Below are 15,682 nucleotides of genomic sequence, written 5' to 3' on the forward strand. Positions count from 1 at the left end.
TCTCTGCCCTACACCACTGCTTGAGTCATTGTTCATGAATCTAGACTCACCTGTCTCTGGGGACGGGGTTCACCTTGCAGGCCTCCAGGAGGAAGCGCACCACCTCAGTGTGTCCTGAAAGCACAAACAACTTACTAAGTGAAAAAGGATAACTATTTAAATATAACTTAATAAGATAGATATATAGTCCTACTCCCCTCTATACTTCATGTACCTAATGACCACTAACATGTTGAAAATAAAAGTATGTGGACAGGTGGCAGATGGCCTAGTGGTTAGGCCTCATTCATAGTATCTATTATAGCTTGATTATTCATTTTAATTTATTTGACCTCCTGCACAGCACTTTATTTGACTTAATGCACTTTTCTGTGCTGTGTGTCTGAACTGTTTCCGTCTCTGGCTCAGGGTGGTTGTGATCCTTTGTGTATCTTCTGTGTCTTGATGACTGCTTCAGATCTCATTTCCTACAGTTACAGTTGAGTTATGGAGGCTCTGGTCCTCCAGCTCGGGCTCCAGTCCCACCTGCGGCTCCTTTTTTTGCATGTCACTCCCCACTCTCTCTATCTCCCTGATTACCTACTCTATCCACTGTCCTATCACACAAAGGCTAAAGAAAACTGAAATAAATCTTTCTTTCTGGACAGACGAGAATCAAACTAATTTCTGTCGTGGCTGCACAACTTCCTTCCTAGAGAAGCTTTCTAACTTTTAGGGCTGGCTTTGAATATGAGGACAATTCATTTGCAATGTAAATATCGTCAGGGAGCTTCAAAGTTGTTGCACAGAGATAAAAGCGTCCACTTTTCTAAACAGACAGATATACATGTCTATATATAACCATGTCTACAAGCAGCATCAGTGTTTAGTCTCAGTATAGTCTTGTAATAATAACATTGTCATGCACTGTACGAAAATAACAGAGATGAAGGAGTTAACGTAAGACTGCGTGTTACCTTCAGCTGATGCAACATGGAGAGCCGTCCTGGAGTCGTAGTCTCTCTGCTCCATGTCGACGGATGACAGAGCGAACCTGCACATTAAGTTGATTTAAGAGTCATTAACTGCAACCTTTAAAACATTTTATTCTCAATTTTAACAGCTAAGAGTTGGATAAGAGAGACGCACCCTGGCACTTTAATATCAAACAAAGTCGAGTTTTCTATGATAATCAATTTAAAATTCTTGACTGCACAACTCTTTTTAAGGACCTGTGAAAGTATAGACCTTTAAGATGAAAATGGAGCTTTTTATTTATGTTAGTCGTCTTACACACGCTCAGAAGGATGAACCAGTGAACCCTGTTGACCTACAGGGGGCAGTAATACTCAAAGTCAGGCTGCATTTTACCAGCAAAGAAGAAGACTGCAAGCTTGTAAACATGAATGTGAACAATACTGGATTTAACACAAGTCTGTTTCATAGACTGTACAAGAAGTAATTACTTAATGTATATTGCTGAAGTGCATACATCCTGCAGTATTGCTAATGGCCACCAGGGGGGTAAATCCCACAATTTGCAAAAGAAGTCTAATAGACAACAACCCTGTTTCATTCTGAGTTGATGGTTAATGGTCTCAAACATTTGTTTAAATCCTTCTTCAATACAGAATGATGTTATTATTTTACAGTATGCTCCTATGTGAGGGCATAAAGAATAAAATAAGACATGAGTTTACAACAAAAACTCAATGGGAAAAGTACGGGAGAGGCGATTTGTGTCTCTTGATAGGATTATCGCCACATTTACATCTTTGTGAGCATCAGAAAATAAAGAATAACACAAACACACACAGGGAAAAAGCCAAACATCGACGATATGTGTTAGTAAAAGTAAAGAAGAGACGTTGAGTGTGAGCCGCTTACCTCCTCATTGCTGACACGTCTCCTGTGTAGGCAGCAAACAGCAGGTTGATCACAGATTTGACCTGCAGACAGATACACACAGGAAGAGAGAATATTTGCAGAGGGACCTCAGACTTGAACATTTCGCTTTAATTTTACATCAACACTGAGCGGAATTCAGTTTCAGCCCTTTGTTTTTATATCAACATCAGAGTGAAATATAAATACAATATTTAGACTGGAGGGATACAATGTGATCATCCCAAGAAAAAACACAAAGCCAACATGTGTTAGTCAGTCTCTTAATACTGTCAGACTCGGTCTATCAAACAGTCCCAAACATGTTTGTTTCCACTGAAGACACCGTCTGAGGTTAAAGGTCATTTCCCAAAACAGCAGCACAGACACTGGTGTGTTTGGTCACGATAACTCAAACAGGAGAAAACATGTGTTTGCATTGTTTGGGACTATTTTCAGTTTTCTGCTTGCTACACATTTGTTTTGTTTTTTTTAAACTACAGCGTTGCAGCAATTAAAGCATCACTATAAGTCTATAGACAACAATAGAGTTATAGCGCTAAGAGGGGAATGATACAATAAGGAGAAATTGTTAGTTGTTAGTTTTTGTTTTTTTTCATGGTGATGAAGTCAGACTTCTATGTTATACATGTATAATGTTTCAATTGTGAAACAGAATTCCTTCAGATGACAACCACACCACACACAACTATGTCTACCCAATTAGAACAAGACTCCAACACAGAGAAACACGGCTTATTATCACAAACACACAGAGAGCCCTGCATCAGTTCACACTTACCATCCAACAGCAATGAATCATTTCCTACAAGCAAAACTCTGAGCAGTTGAAAACAAAGAAACACTGGAGACGTGATGACATGAGGACAGATACTAACCTGTGTCTGACTAACTATACAGGCTGGTGTCCTGACGAATGCATTTACCAATGACAGTGTGACGCTATTCTACGGTTCGATATGCAAGGAAACACTAAATGTTTTCACCCAACAAGGGCAGACAAGCTAGGTTTAACGTTGGGGAAAAAAAAAACAAAACGCAGTAACAAACCTGCATGTGAACAAAAATATGTAAAAAGTGTGTATATATATGCAAAGCTCTTAGCATCCTTAGTAAGAAATATAAACACTTCAGTACTCGCAGCAAAACAAACACCCATCATGAAGTACTCAAGATTTAAAAGATATAAATGAGAACAGTTCTAAGTGTTACTCGTTACTCTCTGCTCTTTAAAAGATTTATAATAGAGGTTTGAAAGGTGTCATTTTTAAAGAGACAAAAACATGTTGACGTCTTGTTGTTGAAACTGCAAAATACTGCAAAACTGGAAGAGTTTGTCGTTTGCCGTGTTATGTAACATGACGGGTGAGAATGAGCGATCTGTTCGGTGCATAAACAACCCGACATTCCCTGAAGACTTTCACAATAAACTCTCATTCAATCGAGGATATACGTTTTAATGTTTTGTGATCTGTGATTTTTCCACGACAAAGCTTTTTTTTTTTTTTTTTTTGTAAAAATGTATGCAGAAGGCTCCTCTTCTAACTATGTATGTCTGTGATGTTTTAGGCAAACAGAACACAATCAGTCAGTTTGGAAACATTGAGACAGGGCACCAGTAGCCTAGTAGTTAGTGCGCGCACGGGATTGAATCTGACCTGTGGCTTCTTTCCTGCATGTCATTGCCCCACTATCGCTCCCTGATTTTTGACTCTGCCCACTATCTAAAATAAAGACATTAAAAAGCCCAAAAAAAACAAACAAAAAAAAAACAGTGATGGGGACAGAGAAATCCGTTAACATTGCTTTATTTAATTTTCAAACAAGGGACACATGCTTAAAAAAATTACACCACTTTCACTGTCATGTCTGCCCTGAACTATTTGCTGTGAACAGTGAAGGAAGAGCAGGTCACACCTGTTTCCTCCAGGCAGACAGGAGGACAAATCATGAGAGTTATGGAGATGTTTACATACAGAACAACAATCGAGTGACTGAAAAGAAAACAGAGAAAAAGCCATGACCTTGGAACTGTGTGACTTCATCCCGTGTGGCTGTGTTTGGGAACATTTTGAATTAAAGCATTTGGGATTAAACAACCCATAAAACTAATCTTTTCTTAAAACTTTTTAATTTGACTTCAACTCCAGAGAATAATCTTCTCAGATTTTAAATATTGGTTTCTAAATTCAAATCCAGTTTCATGGCAAAGACATCCAATTCCAAGATCACCACATCGCAATGGGAGTGATAATAAATGATGAATTTATATTCAATTTTAAAATATTCAGAGTAAAATGTGTTTAAGACACACATCAACAAATATAATGACATGTGGAAGGGGAGTTTACAACATCATGATTACATGGAATCGACAACATGTTCATGAAATCATACAAAAATAAAACATGCAAGAGGGAGGAGGAAAATTCTTAAAGCAACAAAAAAAAAAAAAGAGCATTATGAAACATTACATAACCCCTAAGAACCTGGTAACAGCATTCAAAAGCCCCGCAGTATCCGTTTGATTGAACAGAGTAAGTGCTAATTACAAAACTTCAAGTAGTATAGATCATTCACCTTGATACAAAGAGCCATTACGCTGATTATTCATCAGATCAGATAATCGACCCTGATTGGTCACAGTGTGGATCTGGTCCAGTCTTAAAAACATGCAGTAACTTTAGTTCATGTTTTTTGATGCCTGTGAGGGAGGAATGATGTCAGAGCAGCAAACACAACGCTTGCACATGGTCAGAAATGAAAGAGTGATTCACTCGAGGTTCAGAGAAAGTTTCTGATCTGGAAAAGTAAGGATGAGACCAGACCTGAGAGGAGAGCAACTCGTTTAAACTATCAAGTATCTGAATCAAGTATTTGCCTCCATGACTCACTTAGAGGAATATATCATCACTGCTCTGATGGATCCCCATCCTGAGCAACAATCGACCACATTTAGGATCTTCTGTGTTTCTACATTTGAAGGTATAATCCTGAATCCACCTTTGGTTACAGGTGGTTCCTGTTCCTCTGCATTACATCACTTTGTGAACTACTTTTTTGCAGAGGCCACCCCATTCCTTTTTAAAAGTCTGTGTGAGTTTAATAGCAAACATAAGTTCACCAAAATGCCTCAGAAAGGCTTCTTTATAAAGTTTGAGGGCTCAGTTAGGAGATTTAGAAATAATTTGTGTGAGTCTCCAAATGCAGCCAAAAACTCTGCTGAAGCTGCTGCTGCAATAACAGTCATGTTTATATTTAAAAGTTTGGGTTCAAAATGTAAGTCAAGGCTCTGGTCCTTTCTTATTCTCCTTCATTAAAAAGGAGTCTTGAAATTCCCTCGAGCACAAATCAAGCAAAGGTATGGGTGACTCCACAACTGGCAATGCCAACTTTAAAATAGAGGCAGCTGATGATTTCAAATACATCTGACGATCGTAGCAGATTATTGTGGATATTATTGTGTGTCTGGAATTTTATATTAATGACAATCTTAAGGATTATAACTTCAAAAAGCAGAAGCACTGTCTGAGGCTGATGCTCGTCTCTTTCTAAGAAAGTCGACTGAAACACGGTCAGCAGAAAGCACAGAGATCCAGCAGGTCCAAATCAGCTTGTTTTAAACTTTAGAAAAGACTGAAGGAGCGCTGAGGAGATGGGTTTATTCTACAAACCAACATTCATGATGACAGAGGCTTTTGAATACGTCGTACCTCCACACAATAATGAAAAGAAACTTAAAAAAAAAAAAAAGATAAAACACACTAAGAACAGTCCATGAAATAAAAAAAATAAAGACGAGAGAAATACCTTTACATGACATGACAAATGAATAACGGAATATTATTGGCTTAGCAGCCGTCACATTGAGCTCATGTCAAACCCGGTGCCCACACCCCACATGGCTCATACAGTCTTGGACATGATTAAATAACACAGAGATTCACTACAGGCGCAGGAGAGTGACATCTAAGGCATCAGCTGACTTCACAGTCATGTGCAACGTTTCTAGTTCTTGGAGGAGACGATATCATGAACGGGAACGTCTGAAGGGAAATATTCAACACCCTCTGCTGTGCTGCTGCTGAGGATTATCACCCACATCCAGACACACAGCGCAACGCTATATACACCTGCCTATGTACATTTAGAAGAACAGTTAAATATGTATATGGATACAACATCACCGAGGGAGTAACACTGAGAACTTTACACACAATACTGAATCATATGGGTGTTTGCATACTGTAGCATCAGTAGACTAGAGGTATCTTACTTCGAAAATTACATTCGAAAACACATTTTATTCTGCAGCATCGACGATATAGAAATGAATAAAAGAATGCACCTTCCTCTGCGGCCAGAGCTGGATGTGTCACTGACTTTAGTGATAGATTTATTTAAAGAATCAAAGCTTTCTTTTTCCTAAAAGGTTAAACGCTGTTTATTTTTATTTTTTTTAAGCGAAGTAGTAATGTTTTTGTGTTTCATATTAAGCTTCCCAACTTTATTTGTCTGAATGAGAAAAAAACAACATAAACATTTTGACCTCTTTAAGTCTCGATGAAGATAAAAATATATTGTTTTGTTTTTTTAGTCCAATAACATGTTGTGAGGTTTGATACTGTGCCATACTATCAGTTGTTTTCTTCGTTTAATGCGTCATCCTGCCGTCGGCCTTGGAGCAGAATTATTTACAGATAGAATACTCTACAGGGATTGGATGTAATCAAAGGATGCACCAACATGGTCCTGACTCCTACTTTTAGTCAGGACTTATTCAGTCAAACACCCAGCTCTACCTGCTCTCTGCATCCTCTAAAGCTTTAAACCATTCCTTATATCTATCAGAACTTCAAAGCACATGTACAAAGCTCTGCTTCATTTCTAGACATCTTATTTGAACTAGAGATGGTAAACATACAGCAATGTTTTTTGGAATGCAGCCCAGTCGACCCCGCAGATTAAAGCCTGCAGACGTCACCTGTTTACAGCTGACAAGTCAATGAGTGTGTGAGGACTGGTCCAACCATACCGACCGAGAGGGGCTTCACCTGACGGTTACAGGTATGAACGCACACTATCCCTCGCTGACGTCGTACAGAGTATATTTGCTAAGCTAGATGGCATAACAAGCCCCCCTGACACACACACACACACACACACCTTTTCCAATCTGAATTCAACAGCAGCTCAGAGTGATGAAACATAGACAAACAGAGCCTCAAGGTAAGCCTGTTTTCTGTATTCTCAACTCTCTTTTGAACATTTCAGAATAGCAAACCTTTTATCAACACATCATCATTCCTTCAGAAAAAAAAATGTGCACCAGCTGTGATCCAGGCACGAATACTGACAGTTTAAAGTTTGAGCTGTAGTTCTGTTTAATGAGCAGTCTGTGTTGAAGTCAGCATAGCGCAAAATGATTCTCAGCCTTCACTCTGAATAAAGGTCCAAAAGTTCTCACGACTACAGTTAAAGTCTGTTTTTGCAGGTACAGAGAAGGCACTACTGATACTTTATTCAAGTGTTTATTGACTGTTCACACTGACAGTCAAAGATAGGGCTGCATGGAATGGAATACAAATCATATTCAAATTATTTTGAGGGATATAATAAGGCAATATTCCAGTGGGAATGATCTTCTTGCATCACTTTGTTTGGGCCAGTGCCAAACAAACAATTTACCTGAATCTAAAGAACAAGACCTGTAGGCCGGGGTGTCTCTGCAGCACTGTTTGGTGCACATTCGACTTCTATGAAAATGATTGCAGCTTAAGTGATTTAGATATTTCACTTCGCCCTATAATTTCTAGAATATCTGCAGTAATCGTGCAGCACAAAAATCACAAACACCCTTTAAAATCTCCTGCAACTCATGTTGCATGCAAAGTGCCTTCAAGAGGAGGTTCCCACTCAGCTCAAATTATAATGATCTGCCTTTTCCTACCACAGACATCTCTAGGAGAGTGTACAGTCTGTCAGAGCTTAAAAAACTACAGAAAGATTGCACAGGTGCATTAAAAAATGTCCTACTTTTACATAAAAAAAGCAATAAAAAAGGTTCAAAAGCTAAAAGTTTCAAACCAGCCCATTGTTTTCAGACTCAGAAGGCTGAGAAGCTTCACACTATCATGATGTCAACTTCTATAAATGTTCGGTTTTAGGTTTGAACTAAGATTGAAAAAGCAAACTACTACTACATTATTAAAATCCCTTCAGAAGACACAGCTCTTGTTTTTAAATTAGAAACTAGGTCATGTTTGACGTAACACTGCTGCACTCCAGCCTAGTTATTCACAGCTAACTCATGTGTCAACAACATTCTCCTTCGACTCCCCTCCTTTTCAACAAAAATGTAAATACTGCCATTTCCATCCTCTGTTCTGATGCATGTATCCTGTTTATCCATGTATCATGTGTCATGTGCTAACGTCACAGGCGTCTGAGGCTTTAATGTGAGCTACAGTAAGTAATCATCTCTGATAAGGAGTCTGAATGTACTTTTAAAGACTGTGATTCTAAGAAGTGGCTCAACAGAGGATCCAATCATACAAACACATTCATGCTGTTTTCATGGTTGTTACTTAAAATGCAATTAAATATCAAATCAACTCTTAGCTTTTTAGAGGATTCTGCACTAAAGGAAGGTATAAAGAAACCATAGCAGCACCTCTACGCTGAACACCAAATCCTGCACAAAGTAAAGCAACAAACAGAACGAGGCTACGAGCTCATTTGGATATCAGATTTAAAAAAAAAAAGAAGAAAAAAAAAAGCTGGAGATATTTCCGTCACAAATAAAAACAGAAGTTTCCCAGTCCATCCGAACAGTAACACTCACACTCCATAAACAATAAATAATCCTCTTCATAATTTCTGTATAAATATTTGAGGGTGAGGGAAGCTGATGGTGGTGTTTTGAGGGGGGTGGGGAGAGAGATCAGTTGAGGTGGAAGTGAGGGCAGGGGGGCGTACAGGTAGGTCTCCTCCTAATATTTCACTTGGCGACAGTGTCCATCCTATAGACTACAGTGGTGGAGCAGTCCTGGTGCGACTCAGTGGAGGACACCTTTTTCCAAAGAGGGGCTTTCAGAGCTAGCTCTTGTTGGAGACTCTCATAATCCATGGGTCCGAAGGTTTGCAGCTGTTTCAATCGACACGAATAACAAATTAGTCTTGCTCCTTCTGTGTGTGTCAGTGTGTGAGTGTTTGTGGATGTGCAAGTGTGGCTGTGTTCAGACCAAAAGCAAATATTATTTTCCTCAGGTTGCTCAGTGCGTGACTGTTTGCATTTGTTACAATATCCATCCTCCTGGCACCATCACAGAATAAAGCTGTGGAGCACTTCGTTCATCCGTTTCCTGTGAGTTGCAGTTTCACAAACAAGCCAACCCTCAGCTAATCCTGAGATTTATCCCAATTAACTGGAGGGGAGGATGCTGAGATAGTGGCAGAATGATGCATATTTTTTTAAGATGTAAAAATTCTTGCTTTGTTCATGTCTGTCTGCAAGAAAAGACCTGCAACAGCTTTAATGTGAACTTGTTTTTAATGGACCATTTCTGATGCAACATTGGGATGTGAGGAGATTTTCAATACAATGGAAATCAAGGTTAAAGCATAAAATTGCATCTGTATGCCGCCTTCTATTCCCTTATCGTTTGGTCTGAACACATTGTTTTTTGGTTCTAGTTTTTTTTGGGACTCCATAAAATGTTTTTTTTCTTTTTTTGCATATCAGTTCAGTTCATTTGGCTTCTCTTTGCTTCTTATTCAGCGTACAAAGTAAACAATATTCACACTCATAAAAGAGATCAAACAAGAAGAAAAGAAACTGACAGTGCATAAAAAAATAGTGGTAGAAAGAATTAACACAAACAATCCAAAATATATGTTTTTGCTTTAGACGTAGTGTATGTGCAGGATGATCAAACAGCTAGAAAACAGCGTCTGGAGAATTCTAAGAGCGGCTCAGTTTGAACTCAGTAACCTCAGCATCGCCCACATTCAGCGAGAGAAGGTGTCATGGTCAGTGTGTCTGATGAGGGTGCTGTTTTGGATGGTTGTGTTGTCACAACATGATGTCATGTGTCCTTACCCTCTGGTCCCCTCCTTCTCTGCGGGGGTCGTGCTTCTTGGCAAAGTGCCTCAGGTTGTCATAGTTGTGGAAGTTGAAATGCTCCACCAGATCCTGAAATGAAAAAGGTGGTCAGATGAATACATCAGAAGAATACATTTACCCTGTACTATTCAATTTATTATTGTGATTATTATTAGAAGTCGAAAAGCCAATGATTTCAGCAGTAAACACATTTTTTGTAAAGCTCATGAGCTTTCCCTTTGAAGAGATGTGCAGAGATTCATGCACCCTGTCATACGGTCAGAGCTTGGTCTCCTGGTCTGGCCTCTAGGTAATCATTAATCAAGCATTACTGACTGATCACACAGAATCAGTCTGAGTAAAAGAGTGTTAGCCAAGCTGAACAGGCACCTCAAGGACACTGTTGCACAATGCCAGAGAGTTCACCTTGTTTCCATCGGACACTTGCGTGTTTATGATATTGTGTTTCCATTAGGAATGTCGGACAGCGTAAAGCAAGTCTAGATTTTAAGCGACCGGATTAGAAAGCAACTCAAATGCTAATATCTGATTGATAACTACACTTTAACCACTTTAACCAGTATGGATAGAAACAATGCATTTTAAGATCTTAATGGAAGTTTTAACAAGGTTCCTGAGTCTAATTAGTGCTCTGCTAAATGTCCCTGAAGTTGTTCGACATTTCTCTGTCAAATCATCTTAACAACAAAATAACTTCTCTGCTCTGGGATGTTTAAAAAAGTATTATATTAAGAATTTTTGCACTAATTTCTAGCGTGCATGCATTGATCTATGACACCGGTCCTGCAGCCTACATACCGTGCAGAACTGTATTCCTCTGACTGAGTTGCCAAGCTTGTCCAGTGGAGGTGACCAGCACATAATACCCATCACGTTGGGTACAACCAGCAGGATCCCTCCTGCAACTCCAGACTTGGCTGGCAGACCGACCTACAACAGAGACAACAGACGGGTTACGTAACAGAGGATCAGCTGGGTGGATCTGCAGTAAAAGCATGGCAACAACACAGGGCTGGAAATTCAGCAAAGAGACTTCTTCAGTGTTCATTATTAGAGAAATCCATCCAAGTCTGTCCTGTGATAAACTGAAGAATGACTGCAAAGTGTAGATGTAGGGATAACTTAGATTCTTCTCTTCAATGAGCATTTCCCTTTTTGTTATACATTTAACAAAAAAGCACATTATCAGGTTTCATACCAAGGCAAGGAAGTTTATTTATACAGCAACAAGGCAATTCAAAGTACCAGAGCCGTACTTCAGCCGTACCAAATTGTGTTAACGGCTTCCATAATGCAAAAAAAATTACTCTATCAGTGGTGCTTTTGAAACTAACTAGACCATATGTGGTTTATAACAAATAATTAAAATGCAGAAGATTATTTCACACATCCCACATTTCGCTGCATTTTTCTAATTAGAATCTGCGATTTACTCACAACAAACACCTCTGCTCTGACAAAACGACATGACAGAATACCATTAAGGTGCAGAGGCTTAGGTGTTTAGTCTCTTAATGAAAAGCATACATGATGCCACTTACATCTGTTTTTCAATATGGAGATTAATCCTTCCCTATATTTCTTATTATTCACATACTGGTCACAGAGGAAGAACCTCAATGGACCAGATAATCCTCAGACTTTGGTTCTTCTGCTTTCCTCGTAACATTTACATATAAACTACAATTCTATAATTCACTTAGCAGATGCTTTTATCCAAAGCGACATACATCAGAGAGCAAGTACAACACAAGCAAAGATCTATAGGAGGAAACAACATCAGTGTGTCCAAACGAACAGCTTTATATCTGGCCTTTTTGTTTGTTTATATATAGTCATAAACAACAACATAGACTGCTGCTCTTGAGAGTTCTAATCAGCATCAAAACCCTCCTAAATATCATCATAATCAATATCATTAAGGTCGTAGGTGTTCATTAAGAGCTGGGTCTTCAGCTTTTTTTCTTCAGCTGCAAATGGACTCTGCAGATCGAATGGAGTTTGGAAGTTCATTCCACCACCGGGAGCGACAGAGGAAAAGAGTCTAGTTAGAGTCTTGTTGTGAAAGTTATTAGCTGTTGTTTTTAACCACCAAATGCTCCAAATGCTCAAAATTATCTGTGATTATTACCTGTGGGTTAATATCAAACTAATAATAAAAATAATTGATCAGTTTAACTGACATAATATTAAAAGAAAAGATGCAACTGGAGTCAAGGAATATCTAAATTAACGGCATACAAGTAAGTGTGGCCTTACAAAGCCACATGTAGCAGTGTGTAATCATAAATCAATCAACATCAATGCAGTCATTAGAAGCTGCTTCTTTCAACCTTGCATCAAAACGCTTCATCTGAAAGGGTTAACACGTGATAAGGTTCAGGGTGAGTCAGGTATGTAGCTCACGACTACGTCGCATGAAGAGCTATTGCATCATTAAAACAACGTATAGCTAAAACAAGAGATGAATGCATAAACTGCCTCCCTCTTACTCTAGCATGGCTCGTGCTTGTCTTTCTGTGATCCTGTTTACTTACATGGAAAGCAAACTGTCCCGAGAAGTCGTACATGCCGCAGGAGTGCATCAGACTCAAGGTGTTCCTCACCGCCTCGGGGCTCAGCACGCGCTCACCCGTGATCGGGCAGATACCGCCGTTAGCCAAGGTGGCGGCCATGACACTGGCGCTCTCGCAGGTCACCTCGATGGAGCAAAGCTGGGGGGGTTCAAACAGAGGACAGTCTGTATCGTTTCTCCTTTCTGGCCACTCGGTGTAAATTCATTAAATTGCCACCCGACTGTCTCTATTGACAACGCTATTTAAAGCTTATAAAGAAGAAAACATGGCGAGGGAGCTTGACAGAAAGAGAAGGATACGCCGTTTAAGTTATGAAGAAGAAATCAGATCACTGACATTCCCAACATAGTAGGAAGAGCAGCAGAAAATGTGAAGGCAGAACATGTCATTAATGCTAAAGTAAGCGCTGATACCCGATACTGAGAAAGGAAATCAGAGCTACACTCACTTGAAAGTAGAAGTCCAGTATGGATGTCATGTCGGTTCCCTCTGGGAAACACTGCAGAGAAAAGAGAGTTCAGAACAAGCAGGGGTCAGAGATGAACATTTTATCATCTGCTGTACGGTTTCATGTTGCTACATTTTCAGAGAAGGAAGAGACCAGCACTTTTTTTTTATGTCTACTAAGGAAGCTCTGCTTTTAATAAGTAGATGTTATAAAGTCTGCTTCTCTAGCAAATGTGAACTCCACCCATCCTCACAGTTAGTGCTTTTCACTTTTTCAGAGCAGGGAAACAAACAGAGACTCTGCAGAAAACAAAAGCAGAAATGACTGATCGAAGGTCGAACCTTTTTCTCTTTCAGGTAGTAGCCGATGGCGAAGTTCCTGTCCCCTGACTCACGCTCTGACTGGAATCTGAAACACAAAGAACAAAGCATGCCCATTACATAGAGGAAGGAAATATTTGCACTTTGTGTGTTTGTGTGTGTAAGGGTGTGTCTGTGTGTATGTGTGTGTGTGTTGTCACTGGTGTGATGAAATTCCTTCAGCCCGCCCCTCGCGCGTTCAGTACAATCTGATCTCTCCTGCTAACATGTGATGATTCTGCAACATGAGCCCCTGCGTCTGCTCTTTTTCCACACACACTGTTAGCATGTTGTGTCATCATATATCATGCACATGACGGTGACCTTTACAGCACGGATTCCGTCACCCAGCCCAGAGAAAGTTGGGCTACCTCAATCATACAAATAAATCCTGCATTTCCTTACTGCAGTTAAACTGGGGGAAAGGTCCCGTGTGTTTAAACACCAATTCACATCGCAATCTTTGGCAACCAGAGTAACCATAACATGAGATTTCTGCCAATGTGCTGATGATTTGGGTCACCCGCTGCTGCCAAAACCAGAATATGCTTCCTTCTTCTTTACACAAAACTGCTTAGACCATCAAGAGTCCTTCAGTGTAATAAACATAGAATCATGCATGTTTTAATTGCATGGTCATAAAGAAATGCTTTTTAAAACATATATCCAATTACAAGGCATTAAAAGAAAACAAGTACAACTAAGCCAACATGTAAGATCATCTTTTTTAAAAAAAATCTTTGTTAACCTTTTTACTGGTCAGATGTAGTGAATGGTATAAGATAATCCGATGAGTCGTGAGCTTGAGGGGTACGAGCACAAAGCTAAAGTGTCATCTTATCAGCCGGTCATATTGACAGAGATATTCATTTTGTCTGACGCCTTGATTTAAGTTTAAAGCCTTGATTAGTTTAAAACCTTTAAAGCCTTCTTTATCTTATAATCTAATAAAGATGTTCAGATGCTTCCCAGCGTAAAGAAAATAGTTTTACAGGTTTAATAGCTAGCAGATGTCAACGAGTGTAGCTGGTCCTCTGTTATTTGTGTGTGCTCCTCTGGTGAGTGAAACAAGAGATCTAGAAAACATAACTCATGATGCAGAGATACTTACGTGGCGTTGCTGAAACCCACATACTCGTGTCCGGCCATTTCTTTCAGAAAGTTCATGACCTGGAGGGAAAGCAAGTATTTTAAGGAACAAAATGAACGATAGGGTACAAGGTTAAACTCTGAGAGGTAGTGGCCTGTCCATCGTAAACGTTTGGCTTAATAGCATTTCTAGGGTCACAATAGCAGTGTCACAATTCTATAATAACTTTAAAGTGTCATTGTATTTGGGCTGCAGGTAGCCTAGTGGTTAGTGCACGTGGCCCATGTGTGGGGGCTGTAGTCCTCCATTCAGGCGTCCCGGGTTCGGATCCAACCTGTGGCTCCTTCCTGTTGTTCCCCACTCGCTCTCTCTACCGATTTCTTACTCTATCCACTGTCCTCTCTTTAACAAAGGCATTCAATTCAAAGCCCAAAACTAAACATTTAAAAAAAAAAGTGTCATTGTATGATGACTTTTTTATTTAAATGGTCAATTGACTTGAGCTTCTATAACGCTTATCTAGTCTTCTGACTTCTCAAAGCCCTTTTCACAACAGGTCACATCATCAGTATTAACTAATCCAATTCACACACATTTATACCCGTCGAAGCAGAGGAAGCAAATCGGGGTTAAGTGTCTTGCCCAAGGACACATCGGACATGTGGCTGCAGGAGCGTACCGTACTCAGGTAGTGTGCCCGAGTCCGCTTGACCATGCTCAAACAAGGAAGTGGACCACTATACGACGAAATTCACTTCAAAAACTGTCCTATACGCGCAGCAGAAGTAGGAAGAGGCTCGTTGTTGGCGTCTCAGAAATAAACAGTCCATCCTGCTAACTGGGGATGTTTCTAAGTTTGCAAGTGGTTGCCATGGTTTCTACTTCTTCTTTCCGCTTCTTGGCAGATTGGCAAACCAACAATGTGCTACCAACTATTGTATCGGATGTATATGACTAATGTGACCGCAGACCAGGAGGGGATGGGGAGCTTTGTGCTCAGGCAGGGTAAGAAACAATCGTGCACAATGTGAAAGCCCTAAGATAATGTTCTACAAATACAAGATGTCGATCAAATATCACCCTCGCTAAGAACATGAAAGTGAACTGAGTAAGTTTGAGTCCAGGTCGGACTTGTTATACTTACATAGTCAAATTTCTCTGCGTTGCTTGCACCTTGCTGTGGAGATAGCAGGAAAAAGA

General features: G+C 39.8%; 1 protein-coding gene across 1 annotated transcript in view; it reads right to left on the reverse strand.

Moving 5' to 3' along the window:
• The window catches only part of glsb (glutaminase b), a 38,086-nt gene that overhangs the window by 3,955 nt on the left and 18,449 nt on the right, over positions 1-15,682 (reverse strand). Inside the window, exons 8-17 of the mRNA XM_065961908.1 lie at positions 15,627-15,659; positions 14,504-14,562; positions 13,375-13,441; positions 13,034-13,084; positions 12,547-12,723; positions 10,808-10,939; positions 9,986-10,078; positions 1,867-1,928; positions 957-1,033; positions 51-114 (exon numbers count right to left, since the gene is read on the reverse strand). Coding sequence (XP_065817980.1) covers positions 51-114; positions 957-1,033; positions 1,867-1,928; positions 9,986-10,078; positions 10,808-10,939; positions 12,547-12,723; positions 13,034-13,084; positions 13,375-13,441; positions 14,504-14,562; positions 15,627-15,659 — 815 coding nt within the window. The remainder of the gene's footprint in view (positions 1-50; positions 115-956; positions 1,034-1,866; positions 1,929-9,985; positions 10,079-10,807; positions 10,940-12,546; positions 12,724-13,033; positions 13,085-13,374; positions 13,442-14,503; positions 14,563-15,626; positions 15,660-15,682) is intronic.

Source organism: Labrus bergylta, chromosome 13 (assembly GCF_963930695.1).
Source record: "Labrus bergylta chromosome 13, fLabBer1.1, whole genome shotgun sequence".
In the NCBI taxonomy this organism is placed as follows: domain Eukaryota; kingdom Metazoa; phylum Chordata; class Actinopteri; order Labriformes; family Labridae; genus Labrus; species Labrus bergylta.